Raw genomic sequence first — 22,374 nt, 5'->3', positions numbered from 1 at the left:
ACATGTCCTTGTGCAGCCACATGCTGCCCTCATCCTGGTCTGTTTGTTTACGTCACACTTAGAGCTGCTGTGACTACACATCGTGGTGGCAGCATCTGCCTCATCCTCACCTAGGTAACCTGATCTCTTCAGAAGTCAGGAACACAGCAAAGAAGCTTGTCTGTGATCCACATGCACATATTTAGTTAACACTTGAGGGTTCTGTTGTTTGAAGCATCCCAAAGTCTCAGATCCCAAGGAAGAGAACTGGGAATCTGATTGACAGATACACCCCTGGTGCCTCTTTGAGCAGCTGACAGATAGAACTGTGCAGCATCCTCTTTAGTGATTCACAAACTAGAACTGTAGGAAAACATCTTACAGAACACACATGGTGAAAGATCTGCCCCAGTTCCTTGTGCATAACAATGAGAAAGTTTTCAAAGACAAGTATAAACCACATATATCGTTTTTGGGTGTGTCTTGTCTTAAGCACTGATTATCTCTTCATGTGAAATGAATAGAATTTTTCCGCAAGCCCCTTGTTATTTGTATACTGTGAAAATCCATTTGTATAATAAGCCCTGAGAGTCATCAGGATTGGACCCTGAGCACATGAAGTTTTCTTTCTCTCTGTTGCAGGATTTGTTTTGCTAATAAATTGTTACAGCAAAAGTGAGAGAACCTGTTATTTTTACTGCAATTGATCACCATTGGCATGCACTCATTTCTTATGATCTGTTTCCAGTTCCAGTCACCACAGAACCCACATCTAAATGTGCTTCTCTCTCTGTAGGACAGTCGGCCCAATATGTCAAGACCTCTGATCACTCGATCCCCTGCATCGCCACTGAACAACCAAGGCATTCCAACTCCAGCGCAGCTCACCAAATCCAACGCACCCGTCCACATCGACGTGGGCGGCCACATGTACACCAGCAGCCTGGCCACCCTCACCAAATACCCCGAATCCAGGTAACTGCAAAAGTGATGTCATTCTCAGAAGTGCATGCATGGGATGATCAGAAGACCAGTGTGGACTGGCCACTGCCAAGTGTAGGACGTGACCTACAGAAGCTCCTCAGGGCCATGGATTCCTGGTCTCTACAAGCGGGGACATGGAGTACATGTCCAAATGTCATGTTCTGAGCGCTAGGCATTACGTGCCTGCAATTTCATTATTCAGGACCCCAAGGGAGAAGGATCATGAATTCAAGGCAAGCTGGGTCTACACGATGAGTTCAAGGCTAGCCAGGACTGTAGAGAGAGCCAATCTAAAATTTAAAAATGATGCAAGCAGGGTGAAATACTACTACTACTACTACCTAATGCCTCAGTTCAAACTCATGTCATGGTGGAAGGAGAGAATCCAGAGGGTTGTTCTCTAAGTTCCATGTGTATACCATGGTATGTATGGGCTAGCACATGCACACACACACACACACACACACACACACACACACACACACAGAGACAGAGACAGACACAGAGAGAGACACAGAGACAGACAGACAGACAGACAGACAGAGACAGATAGGCAGGCAGGCAGACAGAGTCTGACAGAGGGGTGGGAGAGAGAGACAGAGACAGACAGAGAGAGAGAGAGAGAGAGAGAGAGAGAGAGAGAGAATAATGAGTGTAGCCTAAATAGAAAAGATTGAATAAAAATCATAGCTACTGTAAAAATGTTATGGAGACTGGTGTATTAGTTTTTCAGATCTCTCTTGGCTATTTAGTATTATATAAAAATAATTTGATAATTGGGATGAAAAAGGTAGGAAAATGTTTCTCTTGATAACCAGGTTTAATTTCCATGATAAAAATGAAATGACTAAAATGTAGGTTTATATGCTATCCACAAAGGAACTACAATGATGTAATCCTGACAGTCAGCTGTTAGGGCAGGCATGACTTAAAAACACTAAGGTGACACTGAGTCACATGGTCACAGTGGCTAAAGGTTTTAAGAATATGACTCTATAATTCTTGTTCTTTTAAAATAGTTCCTGTTTGTATTCCTTCCATCCTTCTGTTAATACTAACATCAACTACAGAAAATTGTGCTGGACCTTCAGATGAGGAGTTAAATCCAGGGTCAAGTACAGCATATATACAAAGGTCTAAATCCTGTCCTTAAGTGTAGGGCAAGTTAGTGGCCTGGTCAGGTGGCCTTTTGCTTTGGTTTGCTTTCTAAACTTCTTACATAAGGGAGATGTTAATGCAGCTTGAGGGCCTTAACGTCCAAACTACATAGTACAGAAGTATTTCTGATTTAGCACATATTCAAATTTTAGAATATTTGTCTATATCTAATGAGCTATATGGGGAAAGGTAACCCATGTTTCAACTTGAAATTCATTTATTTTTCATATATATAATTTACATACATGTCCTGAAGATCATTTGTATCATATTTTTAGTAGTTCTATGGATGAAACAAACTTACATAATATGGAGTTTTCCATGTAGGGGTATTATGTTTTTACTCAGGAGGTCTTTGGGGACTGTGGGGATAGCTAAGTTGGTATGGTGTTGACCACAAAAGTGTGAGTCCAGTCCCCAGAACTCACGTAAAACAGCTGGTATTCCTATGATCCCAGTTGTCTACTTAGTATTTATTCTCACCTTGACATAGTCACCTGGGAAGAGAGAACTTGTGTTGCAGAATTGCCTAGATCAAATTGGCATGCTTGTGAGGAACTGTCTTGATTATAATCTATATAAGAAAGTCCAGCCCACTGTATCCATTACCATCCCTAGGCAGGTATTTTGGGTGGTGTAAGACGATAGCTAAGCATCAGCCAGCTAGCAAACAGCATCCTCTATGATATCTATTTAAGGCTCATGCTTGAGTTCTGCCTTGACTTCCCTCAATGTTTTGTTGTAGCCTAGAAATATGAGGTAACTAAACTCTTTCCTCCTCTAAGTTGCTTTTTGTCAGAGTATTTTATCACAGCAACAGAATGGAACTGGAACACTAGCACTAGGGAGGCAGAGATAGGTGGACCCTTAGGACTCACTGGCCAACCAGCTCATCAGGCAAGCTCTGGGCCAATGAGAGACCCTGTCTCCAAAACCAGCTCCTGAGGAATTGCACCCAAGGTTGACTTTCGTCCTCCTTACTCATGTGCCTTCTTTGAAGACCCACATACATACATGAACATATAGGTGTACACACTTGAGTAGATGTACATGCCAAGGTACTGGCGTTTGGAACACGTGGGCATGGGTTTCTGGACCACGAGCCTATGCCTTAAGCAGCTGGCTTTCTTCTGTGTTTGTCAGTGGAGATGCATGAGCATTGCCAGTGTCTAATGGTCTGTGAGGTTCAAGCCTTTGGAGAGCTGTTGGGTTGGAGAGCTCTGGATCCACTTGGCCTTTGGGTAGTTGTAGAAGACAAAAGGTTAGCCACTCTCTCAGTCTGCTGATGTCCCATGGAATTTTCCACTCACCTCCTGTGGGTATTACATAGTTTAGGAATGAACTTCAGTTAATGTCTCATTTGGAGACTTCTCAAGTATAACTTTCTATGAATATTCCTCCAGTCCATAATTTTGACTCTCATTATTCATATCCTGAAATGTGGATCAAATCCCATAGGTTTCTTTACTCTCTCTCCCTGCTTGGTCTCTTACAGTAGCCAGCTGCCCTGTGCAGCTTTGAACACCCAAAGAAAGGACAGTCCAAATTGACGCCTTCCCCCTTGTGGCGTACATTACACATTAAACTTTAAGACATAAAACCAAAAAAACCATGTAAAATTGATTTTTTATATTGCTTTCTTTTCATGTTGGAATGATAATATTTTAAGTTAAATAGAAATATATTTCAGACAAATTTTTCTTATTTTTATTTTTCCCATGCGACTATTAGAAAATGTAAAATTGCTTATGCACCTTCTTTCCTATATGAAAGCACCAAACTAGCAATATATGCTTTCATGGAAAGAGTTAAACCTCACTTTCCCATCCTAAGACTTTCATCCATCAAAAATTGAATTTTTTCCCATCAACAAAAGGCAGACTCGTTGAATGCTATCCTCAGTTTTCTTGTCACTTCCAGTCACCATTTGCCCACAGTATCACAGCAACAATAATAGTTTTTTTTTTTCCTTTTGATATTTCAGAGGTCAAGCATGGGCTGTTGTGCATGGCAGGCACATATCCTATCCCTAAGTCTCACCTCCAGCCTGAGCAAAAGTAATTTGCTTTGTTATTATTTGTGTTTACATGTAGGCTCTGCCATCTGCCTGGCAGTTATTTGATGGGTTGGTAGGATCCGATAGCTGAATACCTGCCTTCTCTCATATAAATCAGGTACAAATATGTCATTTTATAAGGTTATTCATTGCACATGATTATAGGAAGCACATCATAGTCCTTTGTTTAATGTACAGTGATCAGCCACTCAGCAATTGGCTCCTCTCACACTGTCTTCCAAATTCTCAGAACTTCCTTTTCACGGCTGGGAGACAGCCTGACGTAATGCTGGGGTCTCCTTCCTTGTCTCTGGTATCATGAACTCTCGTGTATGCCCCGCTTTACCTCCCTCCTTCCCAACCAGATAGAGCATTAAGCTTATGTCAAGTTTCAAAGAAACTTCTGATTCCATGGCTTTAAACCTAAAGCAAACCGTGCTGGTCAGATAACGCTTGCTTAGTGTTCAACTGGGTGTGTGCGTCGCTCTGCTCCTCCTTGGTTCTCATGACACTTTCCTAAGTAATTAAATATTCATCTCAACGAAACTTCAGAAAGGGACCAACCCTCAGATTTTAGCAGTCAAAGACACTTGGAAGGATGCTTGTTTGTGATTTTCCCCAAAGGTGTTCAAGTGTCCCTTCTAAGTTCTGTACAAATGTACAACCTAGTCAACCATCTGTCAATAAACCCAGACGGGCCAATTGCATTACCCATGAACACATTCTCTAGACTCTGGGGTGCTTTGAACCCTTGCCTCCCTGACGGGCTGCCCCTTCTGTACCCTCTCAGAGCTCCTGAGTCTTCTCTAGTTTCTTCTGGTGTCGTGGCCCTGAGGGAAGGGGGGCTTCAAGGATTACAGCAAAGACCTCTAGTTAAAGAAATTCTGATTTGTAAGTAACAAATGACCTTAAAAGATGTGAGGTGGAAGATGTGAGGGGGTGCATAGTTTGGGGTACAACACTTGTGAGGGATGTGAATCTGAGTCCAAGTACTCACCAAGAAAGGAAGGGAGAGCTCGGGGACTCTCCACCCGGGATTCCGGCTTGGCGCCAATCCACAAGAACACCTGCTCCCAATCCAGACTAACTTTATACCAATTACATTCAAAGCAAAAGCAAAAACAAAACAAACCACAAACAAATAAACCAAAAACAAGACCAAGGCCAACAGCTCAAACTGAATCCCTAGCACTTGGGAGGCTAAAGTAGAAGCATATTGCATTCAAGGCTAAGCTGGTTTACAAAGGGATGCACTTTCAAAAAAGCAGAAGCAAATCTGAACAGGGATAGTAGACAGCCATGAATATGTAAAGATGGGCTGTCAGAAGTCAACAGACTAGGTCTTGTGGGTCCGCTGTCTGTTTTCTCAAATAAAGGGACAACAACAAAGAAAGGTCAAGAAAACTATACCGCCATCAAATATTTTTAGCTGGACCTGGTGGTACGGGCCTGTAATCTGAGCTACACTACTCGGGAAACAGAGGCAGCAAGATTGTGAGTTCAAGCCCAGCCTGGGCAACTTATCAAGACTGTGTCTCAAAACAACAACAACAGCAAAACTTCAAGGGAGTGGGAGACTCCGGAATGTAGCTCAGAGGTAGGGACTTGCCCAGCATGGCTGATCAAACGTAGCACCGCTTTAAAAAGGGGGGCGGGGAGTAAGTGGATGGAATCAGAATCTTCCGTACAGCTCTACTCACTTGATTTGGACAGTGTGAGCATCTGATGGGAGACACTTGTAGATGCTCTCTCTCTGGCCTGTGCAGATTTGAAGGGCAGATCTGATTATGACTGGCTCCAAAAACACTGAAGATACTTTATTAACACCACTGATAATGAAAGATTGAAATATTGCAATAATTTGTTTATTAAGCTCCATGCCAAATGACATGGCATCCTGAAGATTTGCTCTGGGCATATGTGTGTGGTGAACATTCATGCAGCAATCACTGTAAGAAAAGCTTGTCTGAGTTCAAAGTGGGGTCTTTTGCATCCGTCACTGTCCCTTCTAGCAAAAGTAATTTTAGTGGTGTTCTGTTTATGCTTATTCAGATGTGAACTCTTTCAAGTGGGGAAGTGGGCTGAACCACATAATTAATAGAATCTGTGGGGTGGTAATAAACTAGGGGTCTCAGTGAAAATAGTTCACTGTCTGGCAGGGAGCTCTCGAGTTTTAGTTCCTTGAGCCTTCTGAGCTGACGGCTTGACAGAGCTTTTGTATATTTTAAACCCAGTACATGAGTTAACTCCCACATAAGTAGATTATGCTAAATGGATATCTCTAAAATAGTTGCTGAGTTACTAAGCATGCAGGGATATGTAGGTAACTGCACAACTCAAAAGAGACTCCTCTTACAGCGTTGGAGTTGACGCCTATGGCCACCCAAAGGGTGTCTGCATTCAGAGCTTTAGGCTAGAGGAGGCAAGCACGTGCCCTTGCCAGCAGAGTTCTGTCTTCTGGCATCATGCTCATATATGATGGTAGACATCACAGACTCAACTCACTGAGGGGGGAAGCCAGCTTAGTGTACTGTGAGAGGATTAGAGAGGCCAGGCTTGTGAATGCCAGGCCACCTACATTATATATATTTGTACCCTGTCTCAAAACAAAACCACCTAAAATATGGAACCGGGCAGATTGCTCAGTGGTTAAGAGTGCCTTCTCTTCCGGAGGCTCTGGGTTTGGTTCCTAGAATCGTACTGAGTAATTCGTAAACTCCAGAGGGTCCACACCCTCTTCTTTATTCCACAGACACACAAACTCATATGTAAATATACACACAGACACATACCTATACACATCATTTTAAATACACTTTTTGTTTTGTTTTGTTTTGTTTTGTTTTTTCAAGACAGGGTTTCTCTGTGTAGCCCTGGCTGTCCTGGAACTCACTCTGTAGACCAGGCTGGCCTCGAACTCAGAAATCCACCTCCCTCTGCCTCCCAAGTGCTGGGATTAAAGGCGTGTGCCACCACTACCCAGCTTAAATACATTTTTAAAGCCTTAAAATAAAAGAATCTTTGAAGACTATGTTCTGAAGACAGTCAAGTCAGTGTTTGCATTTCTGTGCACTTGTATCCTGGCCTAGAATTTCTGGAATCCTGCTAAGTCTGAGGATTCTGTGATGTCATCGTTTCCATCTTCATGCTTCCAGTTTTGATGCTGTCATTCCAGACATGAGTCCCACTGTGTTGTCATGTAAGCTCATGTTTCAAAGACACCACCCACCCACCCACCCCCAAATAAATGCTGTTACAGGATGCATCTGATCTGCCAAATGGTTCATCAAACTTTTCTTCAGAATTACTGCATGAAGTCAGGCTCAGCAGCATATCTCTATACTCTGATATCTCAGGAAGGGAGACAGGAGGATCCTGGATGCGGCATGCCTGGGTGGGCTGCATAGAGAGAATCTATCTACAAAACAAGCAACCCAGAAAGTTAGGGCACACTAGTGACTAAGCTGTTTTGTTATGCCCTGCCTTTTGATCCACATGGTAGCAATTTGGTGCCTGCACTGAAGTGTGCCAAGCTAGGTCACTGTGGAGTGTCAGCAGAGAGGGAAGGAAGGTCGTACTGCTGCTGCGATGACTTTGGAAGCGTGGAGTTTCCCAGGGGTGACTGATGGGGTGGGGTCTTCATCTGTCACCTCTCTATTTCACTGTCCTGCTTTCCCACAGTTCTCTCCTGGGACACAGGTGAACGAATGAAAAGTTGAACAGCCTCTGTGTTTAAACAATGAACCTGGCTTTTTTATTTTGTGCTGGGAGAATAATCCTTTAGTAAGGTGTGCTGTACAGCTACGGGATTCCTCTGCCACCAGGGAGCAAGACGGGCCTTGCTTTAAATGTGGCCAGACTTGGGAAGTGTTGTCTTAAAGTATAATGTAGAGAAAAGACCACAAGGGTACCTACCTCTCCTCGTCACCCTTTGGTGTTCCCTGGATGGGTGATTTTGTTTTCTCTTCCACCAGAATTAACCTATAAAAGTCCTCCCTCTCTTAACAAACAGCTTCTGTAGCTTATCAGGCAGAGGTAGCAGAGAGAAGCAGCCAATATGAGTCATAAGCAGTATTTCACTAAGCAGCTCAATACCACTGAGAAAAACAATAGCTAGACATAGTGGAGCACTCCTGTAATCCCAGCACTTGTGAGGTGGAGGAGGGAGGATCAGGAGTTTATGACTATGTCTGCTATATAATGAGTTTGAGCCAGCCTAGGCTGTTTAAGACACTACCTTAAAAAAAAAAAAGAAAGAAAGAAAGAAAGAAAGAAAGAAAGAAAGAAAGAAAGAAAGAAAGAAANCTTAAAAAAAAAAAAGAAAGAAAGAAAGAAAGAAAGAAAGAAAGAAAGAAAGAAAGAAAGAAAGAAAGAAAAGAAAAGAGAAAAGAAAGGAAAGGAAAGGAAAAGAAAAGAAAAGAAAAGAAAAGAAAAGAAAAGAAAAGAAAAGAAAAGAAAAGAAAAGAAAAGAAAAGAGGAAAGATTACTGCACAGGGTAAGTAGACCCTTTAGGGAATTAACTTGCCTCCTATGTTAAATCTAAAGATAATTTTATTTTTAAATAGTTATCCCCTCACCCCAAGTAACATCTATTTGAAAAAAAAAATTAACTCAAAGTCCAGTATGTATTTTAATTCACACTTGGAAGCAGAATTTGCTAGCATGCTGAGTCTGTTTGTCTCCAGTGTCCTGTGGTGCATCTTTTCATCGCTACATTGGGATCGCCATATTGCCCCCATTGCCCCATTGCCCCAGTGGACAGGAACCCACAGGCTCCTGAGCTGCAGGCCCTGGGTGTGAAGCAGCTTCCTCACCATCACCCACAACACCTCTGTGACCATCATGTTCTTCCATCTCTGCACATAAAGTTAGGTTTGGTTTTGACTGAACTAGTGAATTAAAAGTTGCTGAAATAAATGTGTGTAGAAGCAAATAAAGCCTTAGCCTAGTCCTCATTCTTCCCAGTTGGATCTGGGAAGAAGGCAGAGACTCCTTGCATGTATACACCTGCTGGTGCCCGATGTTAGACTCACTTGGGAATAACAACAAGAAACGATTCAAGGCTGAACTGCACGTCATATTGAGTACTTTAATTCTACCCTAATTTGCCAAGAACTCAACTTCTTATGGACATCTTCCTGTTAGAAACCCATCTCCACAAAGGTCTTCTCGATTGTGTCCCAGCCTTGTGTCCTTGGAGCCCAGCGCTGTGAAGTAAGGACTTACAGCCTCTTTCCTTCAAGGCACAAACCAGAAGGATTATTTTCTAAGCTTACTTTCTTCAGGAGAAAATAAGGAACCAGAATAGCAGCCAGGTGACCCCTAACTTCCTTTAACTGATGCCGCCTCCTCCTCCTCCTCCTCCTCCTCTTCCATCTCCAGAGATACAGATTTCTGGACATGCTCTGTTACTCATTTACTGTGTAGTTCTTAGGGAGGAGGGGAAATCCTCGACTTTTTGTGCGTGTGTGTGCACATGTTAGTGTGGGTTAATGTGTATGTGTGTGTGTAGATGTTAGTGTGGGTTAATGTGTGGGTTAATGTGTGTGTATGTGTATTGTGTGTGTGTGTGTGTGTATGTGTATGTTTGTGTGTGTATGTGTGTGTATATGTGTGTATGTGTGTGTGTATGTGTGTGTATGTGTGTATGTGTGTGTATGTGTGTGTGTGTATGTGTGTATGTGTAAGTGTGTGTGTATGTGTATATGTGTGTATATGTGTGTGTATGTGTGTGTATATGTGTGTATATGTGTGTGTATGTGTATGTGTGTGTATTGTGTGTGTGTGTGTGCGCACATGCCAGAGGCTGACACTGGATGTCTTTTTTTAAGTGGCTTTCTACGTTATTTTTGAATATTTTTATTTATCCTTTGAGAATTTTATACAATGCATTTGACCATATTTTCTCCTCCTTCAAATCCTCCCAGACCAGATCTTCCCCTAAGTCCCTACCCATCCAGTGTCATGTTATTTCTTCCTATCTCTGTCTAAACAAACAAACAAACAAACAAACAAACAAACACCATGAAGTCCAGGTTGTGCTGGCTGGTTACTCCTGGGCGTGGGGCTCACCCTGGAGCATGGGAGATGCATGATGTCACTGAACTGACTTTCTCATCTCCAGCACAATTGTGTGTCCCTTGGTTAGAGCAGGACTTCTGCATGCTGGGGTTTTGTCTGGCCTGAGCTTGTGCAGGTCTTCTGGGGTCACAGTCTCTGTATCTTCCTTCCTGTCATGTCTGGAAAGGTTTCCTTAGAGTCATCCACCATCTGCAGCTCTGATAATCTTCTTACCCCCTCTTCCTCATAGATCCCTGAGCCTTTTGGGCACCTATGATGTAGACATCCCATTTAGGCCTGAGCATGCTAAAGTTACTTCCTCTCTGTACAGTTATGGGTTCCTGTGTTAATAACCATTTACTGCAAGAGGAAACTTCTCTGATAAGCTTGAGTGGCGCCCTCATCTATGTGATGACAGTGTCACGAGGGGCCATTTTATGACTCTGTTCATTTACCACAACAATGGTAGTAGGTGTCCCATAGGGTCCTATCTAGCCTCAGGCCCTTTTTGACAGGGTCTCTTGCTGAGCCTGAAGCTTGCTAATTTGGCTCAACTGGCTGGCCAGCAAGCCCCTTAGATCCTCATATCTCTTCCAATCCCAGCGCTGTAATTGGAGATCTGTGCTGCAGTGCCCAGCTTGGATGTGGGCTCTGCAATGGAACTTGGGTTCTCCCAAGTCAAATGATTTACCAGCTCAGCAGCTCCTCACTCAGACTCTTCAGTCTTAACACGTACTCCTGAAATCCTCGAGTCTCTCGGAGTTTGGGCACCTCATGTATGGGGACAGAGAGACGTCTAAGTGTCCACAGGCTGGTGCTGTGCATTCTATGGTGTGGCTACATAAAGTCTGGTGAAAGCAGGCTTTTCTAGCTGATTATGCCATGAATCATGCTGCGTGGGACAAAAGCAGTGCTCGGCTGTCATTTTTGATGAATAGTATCACCGAGAATGCCAAGGTTGTTTTTACTGTTTTCAATCTTTTCATGTTTCTTCTCATCAGACAAAAAATCGTAACAAATGCCTGATCTATTCATTGGTTTAAAAATTAATTCATTTGGTTGATTTCTTACAAGGCTAGTTTAGGGGAAAATGACCCATCTCACTATTTTTATTTATTTTATTTATTTATTTATTTATTTATTTATTTGTTTGTTTGTTTGTTTGTTTTTCAAGACAGAGTTTCTCTGTATAGCCCTGGCTGTCCTGGAACTCACTTTGTAGACCAGGCTGGCCTCGAACTCAGAAATTCGCCTGCAGCTCAGCCCACAGATTGCAGATATTGCTTCTTAGGGACTGTCGTTTATTTTACAAACCCTATTGTTTCTTCTAGTCACACATGTGAATGTGCAGACAGTGTATGGCTTTTAAAAATCCCAGGCAATATGAAACATTCAGGACAGTGAGGTGGCTCGGTGACTAGAAGCTATGCAAGTGTGGTGGCAGGGTGGAATGCACAGAACTGTCAACAGGAGAGACCTGACTCCCACAAGTTGTCCTCCAGATGCTGGCAGTTGACAGACAGATGGAGAACCACTCTTTCCTAAGGATATAGCTACTGATAGGATTACCATGTTCCCATGTTCCAGTGGACAGTCCAATACCAGTACACACATGGGAACACTAACTGGACTTGATATATGTATGTGTGTATACATATATGTGTATATATGTGTGTACATATATGTGTATATATGTATGTGTACACATGTATATGTATGTGTGTATGTGTATATATGTGTGTATATATGTATGTATATATGTATGTATATATACTATATACTATACACATATATATTCATATTCTCTATATAACTATATTATATATATACATATTCTATATCTATTAGATAGATAGATAGATAGATAGATAGATAGATAGATAGATAGATAGGATAAAGTTGGGGAGAGGACATGTTGTGGAAATGAGGCAGAACTGGAGGAGAGAAATTCAATATATATTTTATTGTATTCATATATGAAACTCTCAAGAATAAAGAAGAACAATTTTAAGTTGTCCTCTGACCTCACATGCTAGCTGTGGCATGCATGTACATACTCCACTCTTTCACATACATATCATCACATACACACATAATTGAAATTAAAAATAAGTATTTACATGAATTTCCAAAACCCAACTACCCTTTTGTTATATGGGAACCTTTGAATGTAAGAATTATTCACCACACAGCCTTATTCTTGAGTGTAGTTCTGATGTCATCCTAAACCCCTCAATCTGAAGGCAGAAGAAGTGAGTTGTTGAATATCATCAGCTGACCACATCTGGTCTGTGAAGGGACTGGGGACAAGGCTCTGTGTGTAGAATGCTTTTGTGTGCAAGCATGAGGCCCTGAATCTGAGCCCCCAGAACTCACTTGAAAACATCAGGTCATTTGTCCCTTAATCTCAGTGCTTCTACCTGAGATGGCAAGCACAGAGAGGAGAGTCCGGGAGGCTGTCCATCCGGCTGCCCTGGCATTCAGAGCAGCAGATAACAAAAAAGAGAGCCTGTCTCAAACTTGAGGACTAACACCCAAGGTTGTCTTCTGACCTCCATGTGCACACCACACACATATCCATGAACACATGAACATACATACACACTGACACAAAACAAAACCTCAATACCATGTCCCCAGAAGTGACACTGGCCCTGAACAGTGATTTCAGGCAGCTAATAAAAGCCAATGTCAAATGGCTTGGAAATAGCAGTGTACTTTAGGATCTCTTTTGATTCTTTATGTTGAAATGCTCAGTTGAGTGTCTCACAGTGGACTCTAACTTTTAAACAGTGGCAAAGAATGCGGATTGGGAGGGTTTTAATCAATCACAGGAAGGGAACCAGAGCTCACTCTTGCTTGTGTTTTATTTGAACTTAGTGAGCTCAAGGATCCACCCCCAGCCTCACTGAGCTCTGGGCACCCACCCCCATACTGAAATTGATCTTTGAAAAACAACCTAGCAGGCCCCAAGGACTTCTGAGCTTATCCAAAAATGGAAACTCTCCTGGTCTCAAAATAGCTCAATCTACAGAAAAACTGAAACTCTCCTGGTCTCTAAATAGCTCAATCTACAGAAAAAGAAAAAAAGAACCCCACCCACCCCCAATCTCGTGTCTCTACCTGAATGTTAAACGTACAGGTGTGATAGGGGGCTATGGATAGAACCTATACCCTTAGAAATGCTATGCAAGCATTCCACCAAGTGAGTTACATGCCTAGATGACCCCTCCCTTCCTTTCCTCTAGGTCTGTCTTTAAGGAATACTGTAAGACTGGCCTATTAATCTATAATCTTAAGCATTTTAGGGAAGAGGCCTCACCAAAACCTCAACATTTTGATAATTTACCATCTAAGGAATGAGCTGATATAAGAGGGAATTCAGAAAGAGAATTATTAGATGAATTAAGTTATTGGACTAAAAGTCATAACAACCAAGTAAACTCATGGAACTGTTGGAATAAAGCACATTCCTTTCTCCGCCCCAGTGAGGTGTCAATGACAGTGAGAAAGCTGGACAGAAGAGCAGTGGCTTTCCTCCCAAGAACACAGTGTGTAGGTGGACTAGGGAGGAGCTCACGTGTCTCAGAAGTCCCCAGCTTGTTAGAGGCACTTGCTTCTTTCTCATTGAGACATCTGCAGAGGGAGGTGGAAGAACAAGTCAAGCGAAGCCATCATATCAACTGCCTGGCACTGTCACCCCTGTGTATGAGCACTTGGAGCAGGAAAGGGGAAATGACAAGGTCGTGGTCCTTGCTAGAAACATTTACTTCTGCAGCTCATCAGCAGGTGGGGGCCTGGTTCTGAATTTTTGTTTTTTGGATGGTTTAGGGAGAAATAGCCAGAGATACAGCAGTTGTCCAGTGTGCTGAATGACTGGCGTGGTACCTCTGGGGGAATTCTTGAATTATGTAAACCAAGTGTAGGCCCAGCAGGAGGGGGTGACAGCCCAGGACAGACACCTCTAGCTGTTGGCCCTACTGTTGCCAAAGGCAGAGAACTGTTAGCAGCCTTCATGGGTGTCTCCCAAGCACACAACAGTAAGATGTGCTTTAACGTGCCTTTAAATTATGAGCTTACAGAATAAGCCACCGTGCCTAGGTCTACAGGTCACATTTTATTTTCACATGACACTTGGAGTTGGTAACTACATAGATATGTACAACATAATCTAGAAATAGAAAGCTTCAGAGTGTACAGCCAAACAGGCACATCCCGCAGAGACCTGAGAAAGCAGTTGGACATCCTGAGAAGGCCACTGGGTGACAAGGATGTTCAGTGCACCCTTAAACATGCCTGTGTGCTACTGACTCTGCGGTATGAATTTGCATTCAGCTCTTCTCTCTCTAAGGAGGCAGGACTCTCACCCCCAGGGTGGTGTCATTGGGAAGTCGGTTTCTGGATGAGTTTTAAAACTTCTCCATCACTCTAAAGTCATACAATCACAGAATGAATTCACTTCCATTCATTCAACCACCTTTTGATATTTGAATGAGACTTTTGCTGTAAAACTTTTGAATGATAGTAATCATGAAGTTGTGAATGTGCATGCATTTGTGTGTGCGCTGGATAGTTTTATGTCAACTTGACGCAGGCTAGAGTTCTCTGAAGAGAACTTCAATTGATAAAATGCCTCCATAAAATCCAGCTATAAGGCATTTTTTTCAATTCATCCATTGTGGATGGAGCATCCCTGGGGCTAGTTTTCCTGGGTACAATAAGAAAGCAGGCTGAGCAAGCCATAGGAAGCAAGCCAGTAAGCAGTACCCTTCCATGGCATCAGCTCCTGCTTCCAGGTTCCTGCCCTGTTTGAGTTCCTGTCCTGATGTCCTCTGATGATGTACAGGGATATGTGTAAGCAAAATAAATCCTTTCCTTCCCAAGTTGCTTCGGTCATGGAGTTTCATCCCCACAACAGTAACCTTAACTAAGACAGTGGATGTGTGTATATGTGCATGTGTGTGCTCCTGTGTGTGTAAGTGCATTAGTCCATATGTGTGAATTTGTTTGTTTGGGATATGTGTGCATTTATGCATTCATTTGTATATGTGTGTGGTATGTATGGATGTATACATGTGCATGTGTATATACATGGCATATATGCATGTGTGTATGTGCATTTGTATATATTTATGACAAGTATGCATATCCATATGTATGCATTTATGTATATGTAGTATGGTGTGGTGTGTTTATTTGTGTATGTGTGTGTGGCATGAATACATGTGAATATGCATGCATTTTTGTATGTGTGTGATATTTATGCATATGGTATGTGTAAATTTATAATATGTGTGTTGTATATGTATTTGTGTATGTGTGCAGCATGTATGCTGTGCATGCATTTGTGTACATGTGTGGTATTTGTGCATTTATGTCTCTGAACATGAGAGTTAGAAAACACTACAAACAAGCTGAGGTAGCTTCAGCTATTCTGTCCATCTTTCTGAGGATGTTAAAAAAGCATTAAGCAGGTTTCTTGTCAGTTTCTTGTTCTTTTCATTAAACTCTGTTAAGCTTCTAGGATTTTCACTTAAACACACTAAGCAAAAGATTTAAATATTTCATTATAAGCCACTGTTTTGCTGGCATGATCACAAGTGGGGAAAACTGTTAAGTTGGAAATAGAAATGCTGGCTTGGCCATCGTCCTCTCAGATGATCAATATGATGCGCATTTGTGTGAAGCAATGACTGTAACATATTGTCAGTGATTTCCAACCATCTGGAATAGTGAAGCAACAAAGGAAGCGTGGGCACACTGCACTCGCCAGCCTAGCCTCACTGATGGTCACAAGTGTGAGGCTGAGGGGGCCAGGGGCAGACCCAGGGATCTGCTAGACACGGGGAAGACTCAGGAATGGTGCACCACATTCTATAATCAGACAGTCAGGTTTGCCCAGGAGTAAGGGTAGAAATCTCGCACGGTTAGATTTATCCAGAATACATGCAATGTGTCCAGTCATACGAAATGGGAGGGCCTGGGGAGGTAGTGTCATGCTAGATTGCTTGGCTAGTGTGCAGTACATACTGGGTTTGAAGATTTGACATCATAAGAAAGAGCAGAGGGGAGGGAGAAATGGAGAGCTGGAGAAAGGAAGATATAAAGGAAGGAAGGGAGGGAGGGAGGGAGGGAGGGAGGGGAACAGAAAAAAAAAAAACACAACTACAAGATGGTCAGAGGGACAGGGAAGAAGCTGAGGTTCTGAGACAGGGACAGATGCTGGACAGATTCCCACATCTTGTAAGTGATTTCTGCTTTTGTCTTTTGTTTGTTTGTGGTGCTGAGAACTGAAGAACCCTGGACCTTGCAGATATGGGGCAAGGACTCAAGCACTGATATGTATCCACCCCACCCACGCCCCTTGATATTTTAGTGTGCTTGAATGATTTTGGCACTGAAGGGGCTTGGGCCAGTTCAAAGGCAGACAGGCTCCCAGTCTCAGGGACAGCAGAGCCCACTAGCTTCGCATTCTCAGCAGGCTACTTAATGGTGCTAAGACTCAGTTTCTTCATTGCTACAATCAAATGTTCTTTGTATTAGGCATTTTTTTAATACTTAATATTACCACCATGAGAATTCAAGCAGATAATCTGTAAAATTCCAGCAGGGTGTTGAACACACTCTCAATAAATGTTAGCTATTAGAGCATTTTCCCCTCTAAATGGGGATTATTACTGTAAAGTGGAAAACATATTCTAGAGTTCTTAAATCAAGAAAAAAGCCTAAGGAGTGTGTCAAAAATACCTCTAAATATAGAAGAGACTGCTGGAAGGAGGCAGGGTGGCTGTGGAGGCAGGCTCGTGCGCATGTGTTCATGCTTGCCTGCTCATATAGAAAGCAAGACAAAAACCTAAACAGACTGTGTTCACTGAAAATACCCAGCTGGGCTCCAGGAAAAGGCGAGATGATTTCGTCCTGGGCTCATCTGAGAAAAATAGCCATTTGTTCTAGAAACCATTGAAAAGCTGCTTGAACCAGGAGTAAGCACAAGTAATCTCAAAGTTTGTCTTCCAATTCAGCCTGATCCTGAGACAGAAAGATTTCTGATTGGGGGCACAACACCTAATCTAAGGATGAATATCTGCCAGCAGCTGCCAAGCTTGTGACAGGAAGGCATGGTGCTTTATAGAGAGACAAATGACCATTGGGCAGTAGAGGAGAAGGTCTGAGCCGGGCCTGTGGCCTTGTGGGAGTTCTGGCATCATTTATCAGCTTGCTGCAGTGTCCTCGCCTGCAGAGTAGGGAGCTCATAGAGTTGTGTAGAGTTGATACCATGTGCCCCACAGGGAACAGGGAACGTTTTATTGCATGGACATGTGTTCCCTATAAGAATTCACTGCCTGATAGGATCCCAGTTCTACAGTTAAAACAACAGACAAACCAAAGCTCCCTGACGTGCTGGGAAGAGGGCTCAGTGTGAAGTACATGATGTGCAAACATGGGGACCTGAACTCAGCCTTAGCATGCACATGCAAAGCTGTGTGGTGGGGAACGCCTGTATACTATCTCTGGGAGTAAAGACAGCCAGGTGCCTAGAGCCTGCTCCGCAGCCAGCCAGTTAGTCAGCCCAAGCTCCCGTGAGAGACCTTGTCTAAGAGGTGAGGTGAGGAACAACTGAGAACAACCCCAGCATGGGCCTTGTACTAGCATCCCTGGTTTGCAAATGAGGACACTTAGGCACACACATGCATGCGAACACAATAATGAAAGCATTTAAAACTCCCTGTAGATTAGGTAGTGTCTCTGTGGCCTTGATCTCCCTGAGCCATGAGTTTTAGGACAGATTCTCCAAAGTGCTGAGCTCCTGTGTAGGCAGCCACATACCCTGTTGTTTGCAGTTTTAACGTTCCTTTCATTCTCCCTCTACTGTCTCCATATATCATGTAAGGAAATGGTGCTGCCCCAGGGGACAGGTACCGGAAGCACAGCTTCCTACAAGTACACACAATTTGCTTTGTTTTTTGCTTAAATTATTTTCTTTTTTCCCTTAAATTACTTCTATCCATTTCTATAACAAGATCTAAATCCATTTTTATTTGTAGTCATAAAACATGAAATTTCCCAAGACTGGAAACAGTAAAGAATTATTCCAGAACCCTGGATGATCATAAACAACATTTTATTTGCTTGAAATTAAATGCTGTTTATGATCATTTAGGGTTTTTCCCTCCCTCCCTCCGTTCCTTCCTTCCTTGAGGATGGACTTATATTGGTCACAGTTTCAAGCATATAGCCCATCACAGTAGAGAAGGTGTCATGGAGTCATGACACTGTTTCCGTCATATCCATTAGCAAGGCAGCAGGTCTCTTTGTCTGCTCCCTTTACTTCCTCTATAATCTCAGCAGAGAAGGGAGGAAGGAATCCTTTGGTCACATGTCATCATCTCTTCTGCTCATCTGCGCTTATCTCCCTGATGTTAGCATATTATATTACATTTATGATTATTGCTATATTTATAAAACAAGAGGTTGAACTGGGTCAAGTTTTTCATTTCTGAAAGTGTGGTCAGCTATTTGAGGGAGGGTTCTGATGACTTCAGATAATAAGAGAACTAACTGAAAGCATTCCAGTTGTGTGGGACTTGAGCATGCTCTCTAATCTCTGCCCCTCCTCTTTGACACTCTCAGCTCAGTGAGGCCAGCTGTGGCGTGTACACCTGTAATCCTAGCATTTGGGAGGTGGAAGAAGGAAGGGAAAGAAGATCAGAAAAAGTTCCAGGTTGCCCACTGTGGTTGTGGTGGCATAGACCTTTAACCCCAGCACTTGGGAGGGGAGGCAGAGATAGGCAGATAGGTCTCTGTGAGTTCGAGGCCAGCCTGGAGTACATGGTGAAATCCTGTCTCACAAACAGATGAACACACAAACGTGGAAAGCTTTAAAACCTCCAGCTGTTTAGACCTTTTCCTAACTGAATCAGAATAACGGGGGGGGGGGGGGGGCTGAGATCGTTTTTTAAAGGTTCCCAGGGATTTTCCTTGTCAGCCGGGACTGAGAGCCACCTCACCATTCACAGTACATGGTGAAAAGCAGGCACAGGACACAGTTTGGATGAGCTCTGGCTGTGAGGAGATACGGCTTCAAGTGTGGTGTGTCACTTCTGTCTCCTGTCTAAGTTTGCCCTTTCCCTTGAGATTCCCTAGAGAAAAATCTGTCATCCGTACCACCCCCCTCCAAACAGATCTCCTGATGCACCAGGCTCTTCACTGCTGCTTCGGCCTCATTTTTCAGTCAGCCTGATTCAACACACAAGTCACACAGGAAGCTTTTCCCAGCTTCAAGCCTTTCTAGTTCTATCTCCTGGGCCCTCTCCTACCCTCCCTCCTGTACCCTCTCCTACTCTCCCTCCTGTGCCCTCTTCTACCCTCCCTCCTGGGCCCTCTCCTACCCTCCCTCCTAGTCCTGTACTTGACTAACCTCCTCCGCCATCAGGGCTCCAGCGAGTCTTTTCTTTCTTCCCTGATAACCCACAGTTGAGTTTAATGGGTCAGGTACTCCTCCTTTCTATCCCTACTATCCACTCCACACACAGTGAGTGATTTATTTGGTCATGCTGCATTTGACCATGCTTCCAGCCTCACAGACTATTAAATTCCACAAAAGCAAGGAGTGTGTCTTAGTCACACCCTCCCACACCCCTAGACCTGTTACTGGTACAGTCAGGCTCAGCGGATATTGAATGAATAACTAAACGATTACACAAAATGAAGGAAGGGAAAATTCTTGAGAAACTGAATCAGTAAATTACAGAAACCAGGTCCTACATATGAATGACTACAGAAGAAATTGGTCTTAATGACTGACCCGTGCAGAGCCAGGTGAATCAGATGTCAGCCCTTTCATATTCATATGCACACTGTGTGGGACACAGCTTTCCTGGGTAAAAGGGAAACCCATCATAGCAGGAAACCAGACTGACTTTTCACCCAAAGGAGCCTGGTTTCCACAGTAGGTCTCTGCCCTGAGCAGTAGGCAAGAGGAATCCACAATGCTCATAAGAAAAATAATATTCAACATTATTGACTTCCTATTTTAGCAGACCTGTATAATGTTAGCAATTAATGAAATATTCAGATAAAATGATAAGATGTTTGAGATTTACTTCAAAACTCCCAGTAAGGGTCAGTGAGGCAGGAAGGTAGCCATGGAGCAAGATTAATTAAGAACTGATAGGGTTTGAAACCCCATGCCAGTGTCTTCACTTACGGGATTCATTATATTATTCTGTCTGCTTTCGTGTGACATTGAAACTATCCAAAATAAATTTATTTTTTAAGGAAGACATTACATACTAGTTAAAATAGTTATTCACCTTTAAAACATTGTGGAAGCCTTTCTCAGCATTACCGTTTGGTTCACAGGATTTATATTTTAAAAAGAGAGAGAAAGAAACCTCCAGCCATATATCATCTGGAGCCGGCTTGGTCTTGGTCAGTTGGAAACCAGGAATGTTCTCCGAGGTCTGTACACTGTAATCAGTCCCACATAGTTTCCAAGCAGCAACGTTTACACAGCACTGCAGGGTGATTTGTAACTCCATTCATATGTCTGTGAGAAATATGGCCCTGTCAGTTCCCGCTTTATTTAGTTAGTCAAACAATACTTTTCCACAGCACAATCTCCCCGATCTGCAAATCCACCAGAAGCCGACATCGCTCGGGTTGTTGGCACCTCCTTCCCGCCCGCCCCTTCTGCTGTTTCTTCACAGTCGCCCCTCCTTTAAGGCTGCAGAAAGTAAAGCACTGCGCTCTTTCACTTGTAACATTCGTGCTGAGATAAGGAACCAAGTTCCTCTCACGACGGCTTTCACCTTGCGCAGGAATGTGTGTCCATGACTCTTATAATCCTCTCACATTCTTTCCACAGTCCTAACCCTTTCTCCACAGCCCTTTCTGCCCTAAACAGCCCTTATTTTCCCATTACCTTCCGCCACCCAAGGGTTCCTGCTCTTCTTTGCCCCTGGACTCCTGGGAGCATGGCCATCAGCCTGGCCCTTGCTAGTTCCCATTGCTTGGGGGCAGTCCTACCCTACTTGGTCCGTCCCAGTAGCGGTCCTATTCCCTTCCGGTTCCGGTTGCCCAGTGCTCCTCCACATTCATGATCATAGATCTGGATAAAGGTTCAGAGGCCAGTAGCAGGTGACTTGGCCATTGGTGGGGAGGAGGGCGGGGAGGAGAGGGGAGGGCAGGGGCGAGGCGAAGGTGGGTAACTTTAAGGATGAGAGCCTTGATGCTTGACTTGGGTCTTCTTGCCCCTTGCAGCCCTGGCTGGCTTTCCACTTCTGCTGTAGTGGTCAGTCCCTCCTGTTTCTCCCTAAAGACTTCTCACTGCCCATGATCTTGCCTAAGGCCATGAGGCTTTCAGATTCTGCTGGGGCTGGGCTGGGCTGGGCTGGGCTGCTCAGCTTTTCTTTCCTCTCTCTCTCTCTCTTTTTAATTTCTCATCTTCCCATGATACCTTTTGTTGACTTTGTGCTACATTTCCTGTTTTCGTTGGTTTTGGTTTTTATACCCTAAAAGCTATTTCAGGAACACTTTTTTCCTAATTTGCAGAGGTCAAAAGCCAATGGTGCCCCTTTCTTTCTTGGGTAGAGCATAGTAAATTAGTAGATAGATAATTACATATATATTCCTATATTTATTAATAAGTTTTTAATAAGTTAATAAGTATAGAAATGTTAACTCTCTTAGACTATCTCAGCTACTGTGTACTTTCTGAGTTCACCATGACTTACTGGGTTTTTCTCATCAACTAGGAGGAAATAAAAGCTTATTTTTAAAAATGAGATAATTTTGTAAAAAAAGAAGTGGAGATACCAGGAAGGCCATGAGTGGCTGGCCAAGCAAGCCATAGCCTATTGCACTCTCCTCATATAGGAGGGAACAGCTCCATCTGCTCCTCTCGGTGCTCACATACGGGTGACCCATCCTGGGTCTGTGCTCTTCCTGTGCAGGCTTGGAAGTTGGTATGCAAGACCACTAGAGCTAAACTAAAACAAAACACTTTTCATCTCCGCTGAGTAAACTGATGAAAACGTCGATGCTGATTTATTTCACACCCCTAAATTAATCAGTGTAGGTGCTTAAACTTCATTACTATAAAGTTCTTGTTTAACAAACCCAAAACATCCATTGCT

General features: G+C 43.2%; 1 protein-coding gene across 4 annotated transcripts in view; it reads left to right on the top strand.

Annotated features, from left to right (window-relative positions):
* Positions 1-22,374, top strand: part of Kctd1 (potassium channel tetramerization domain containing 1) — a 183,752-nt gene that overhangs the window by 142,028 nt on the left and 19,350 nt on the right. For all 4 annotated transcript variants that reach the window (XM_021150844.2, XM_021150845.2, XM_029472154.1 and 1 more), the window contains exon 2: positions 776-954. In XM_021150844.2, coding sequence (XP_021006503.1) covers positions 776-954 — 179 coding nt within the window. The remainder of the gene's footprint in view (positions 1-775; positions 955-22,374) is intronic.

Source organism: Mus caroli, chromosome 18 (assembly GCF_900094665.2).
Source record: "Mus caroli chromosome 18, CAROLI_EIJ_v1.1, whole genome shotgun sequence".
Classification (NCBI taxonomy): Eukaryota; Metazoa; Chordata; class Mammalia; order Rodentia; family Muridae; genus Mus; species Mus caroli.
Note: the sequence above shows the minus strand (reverse complement) of the source record. Positions and strands in the feature narration are given on the sequence as shown.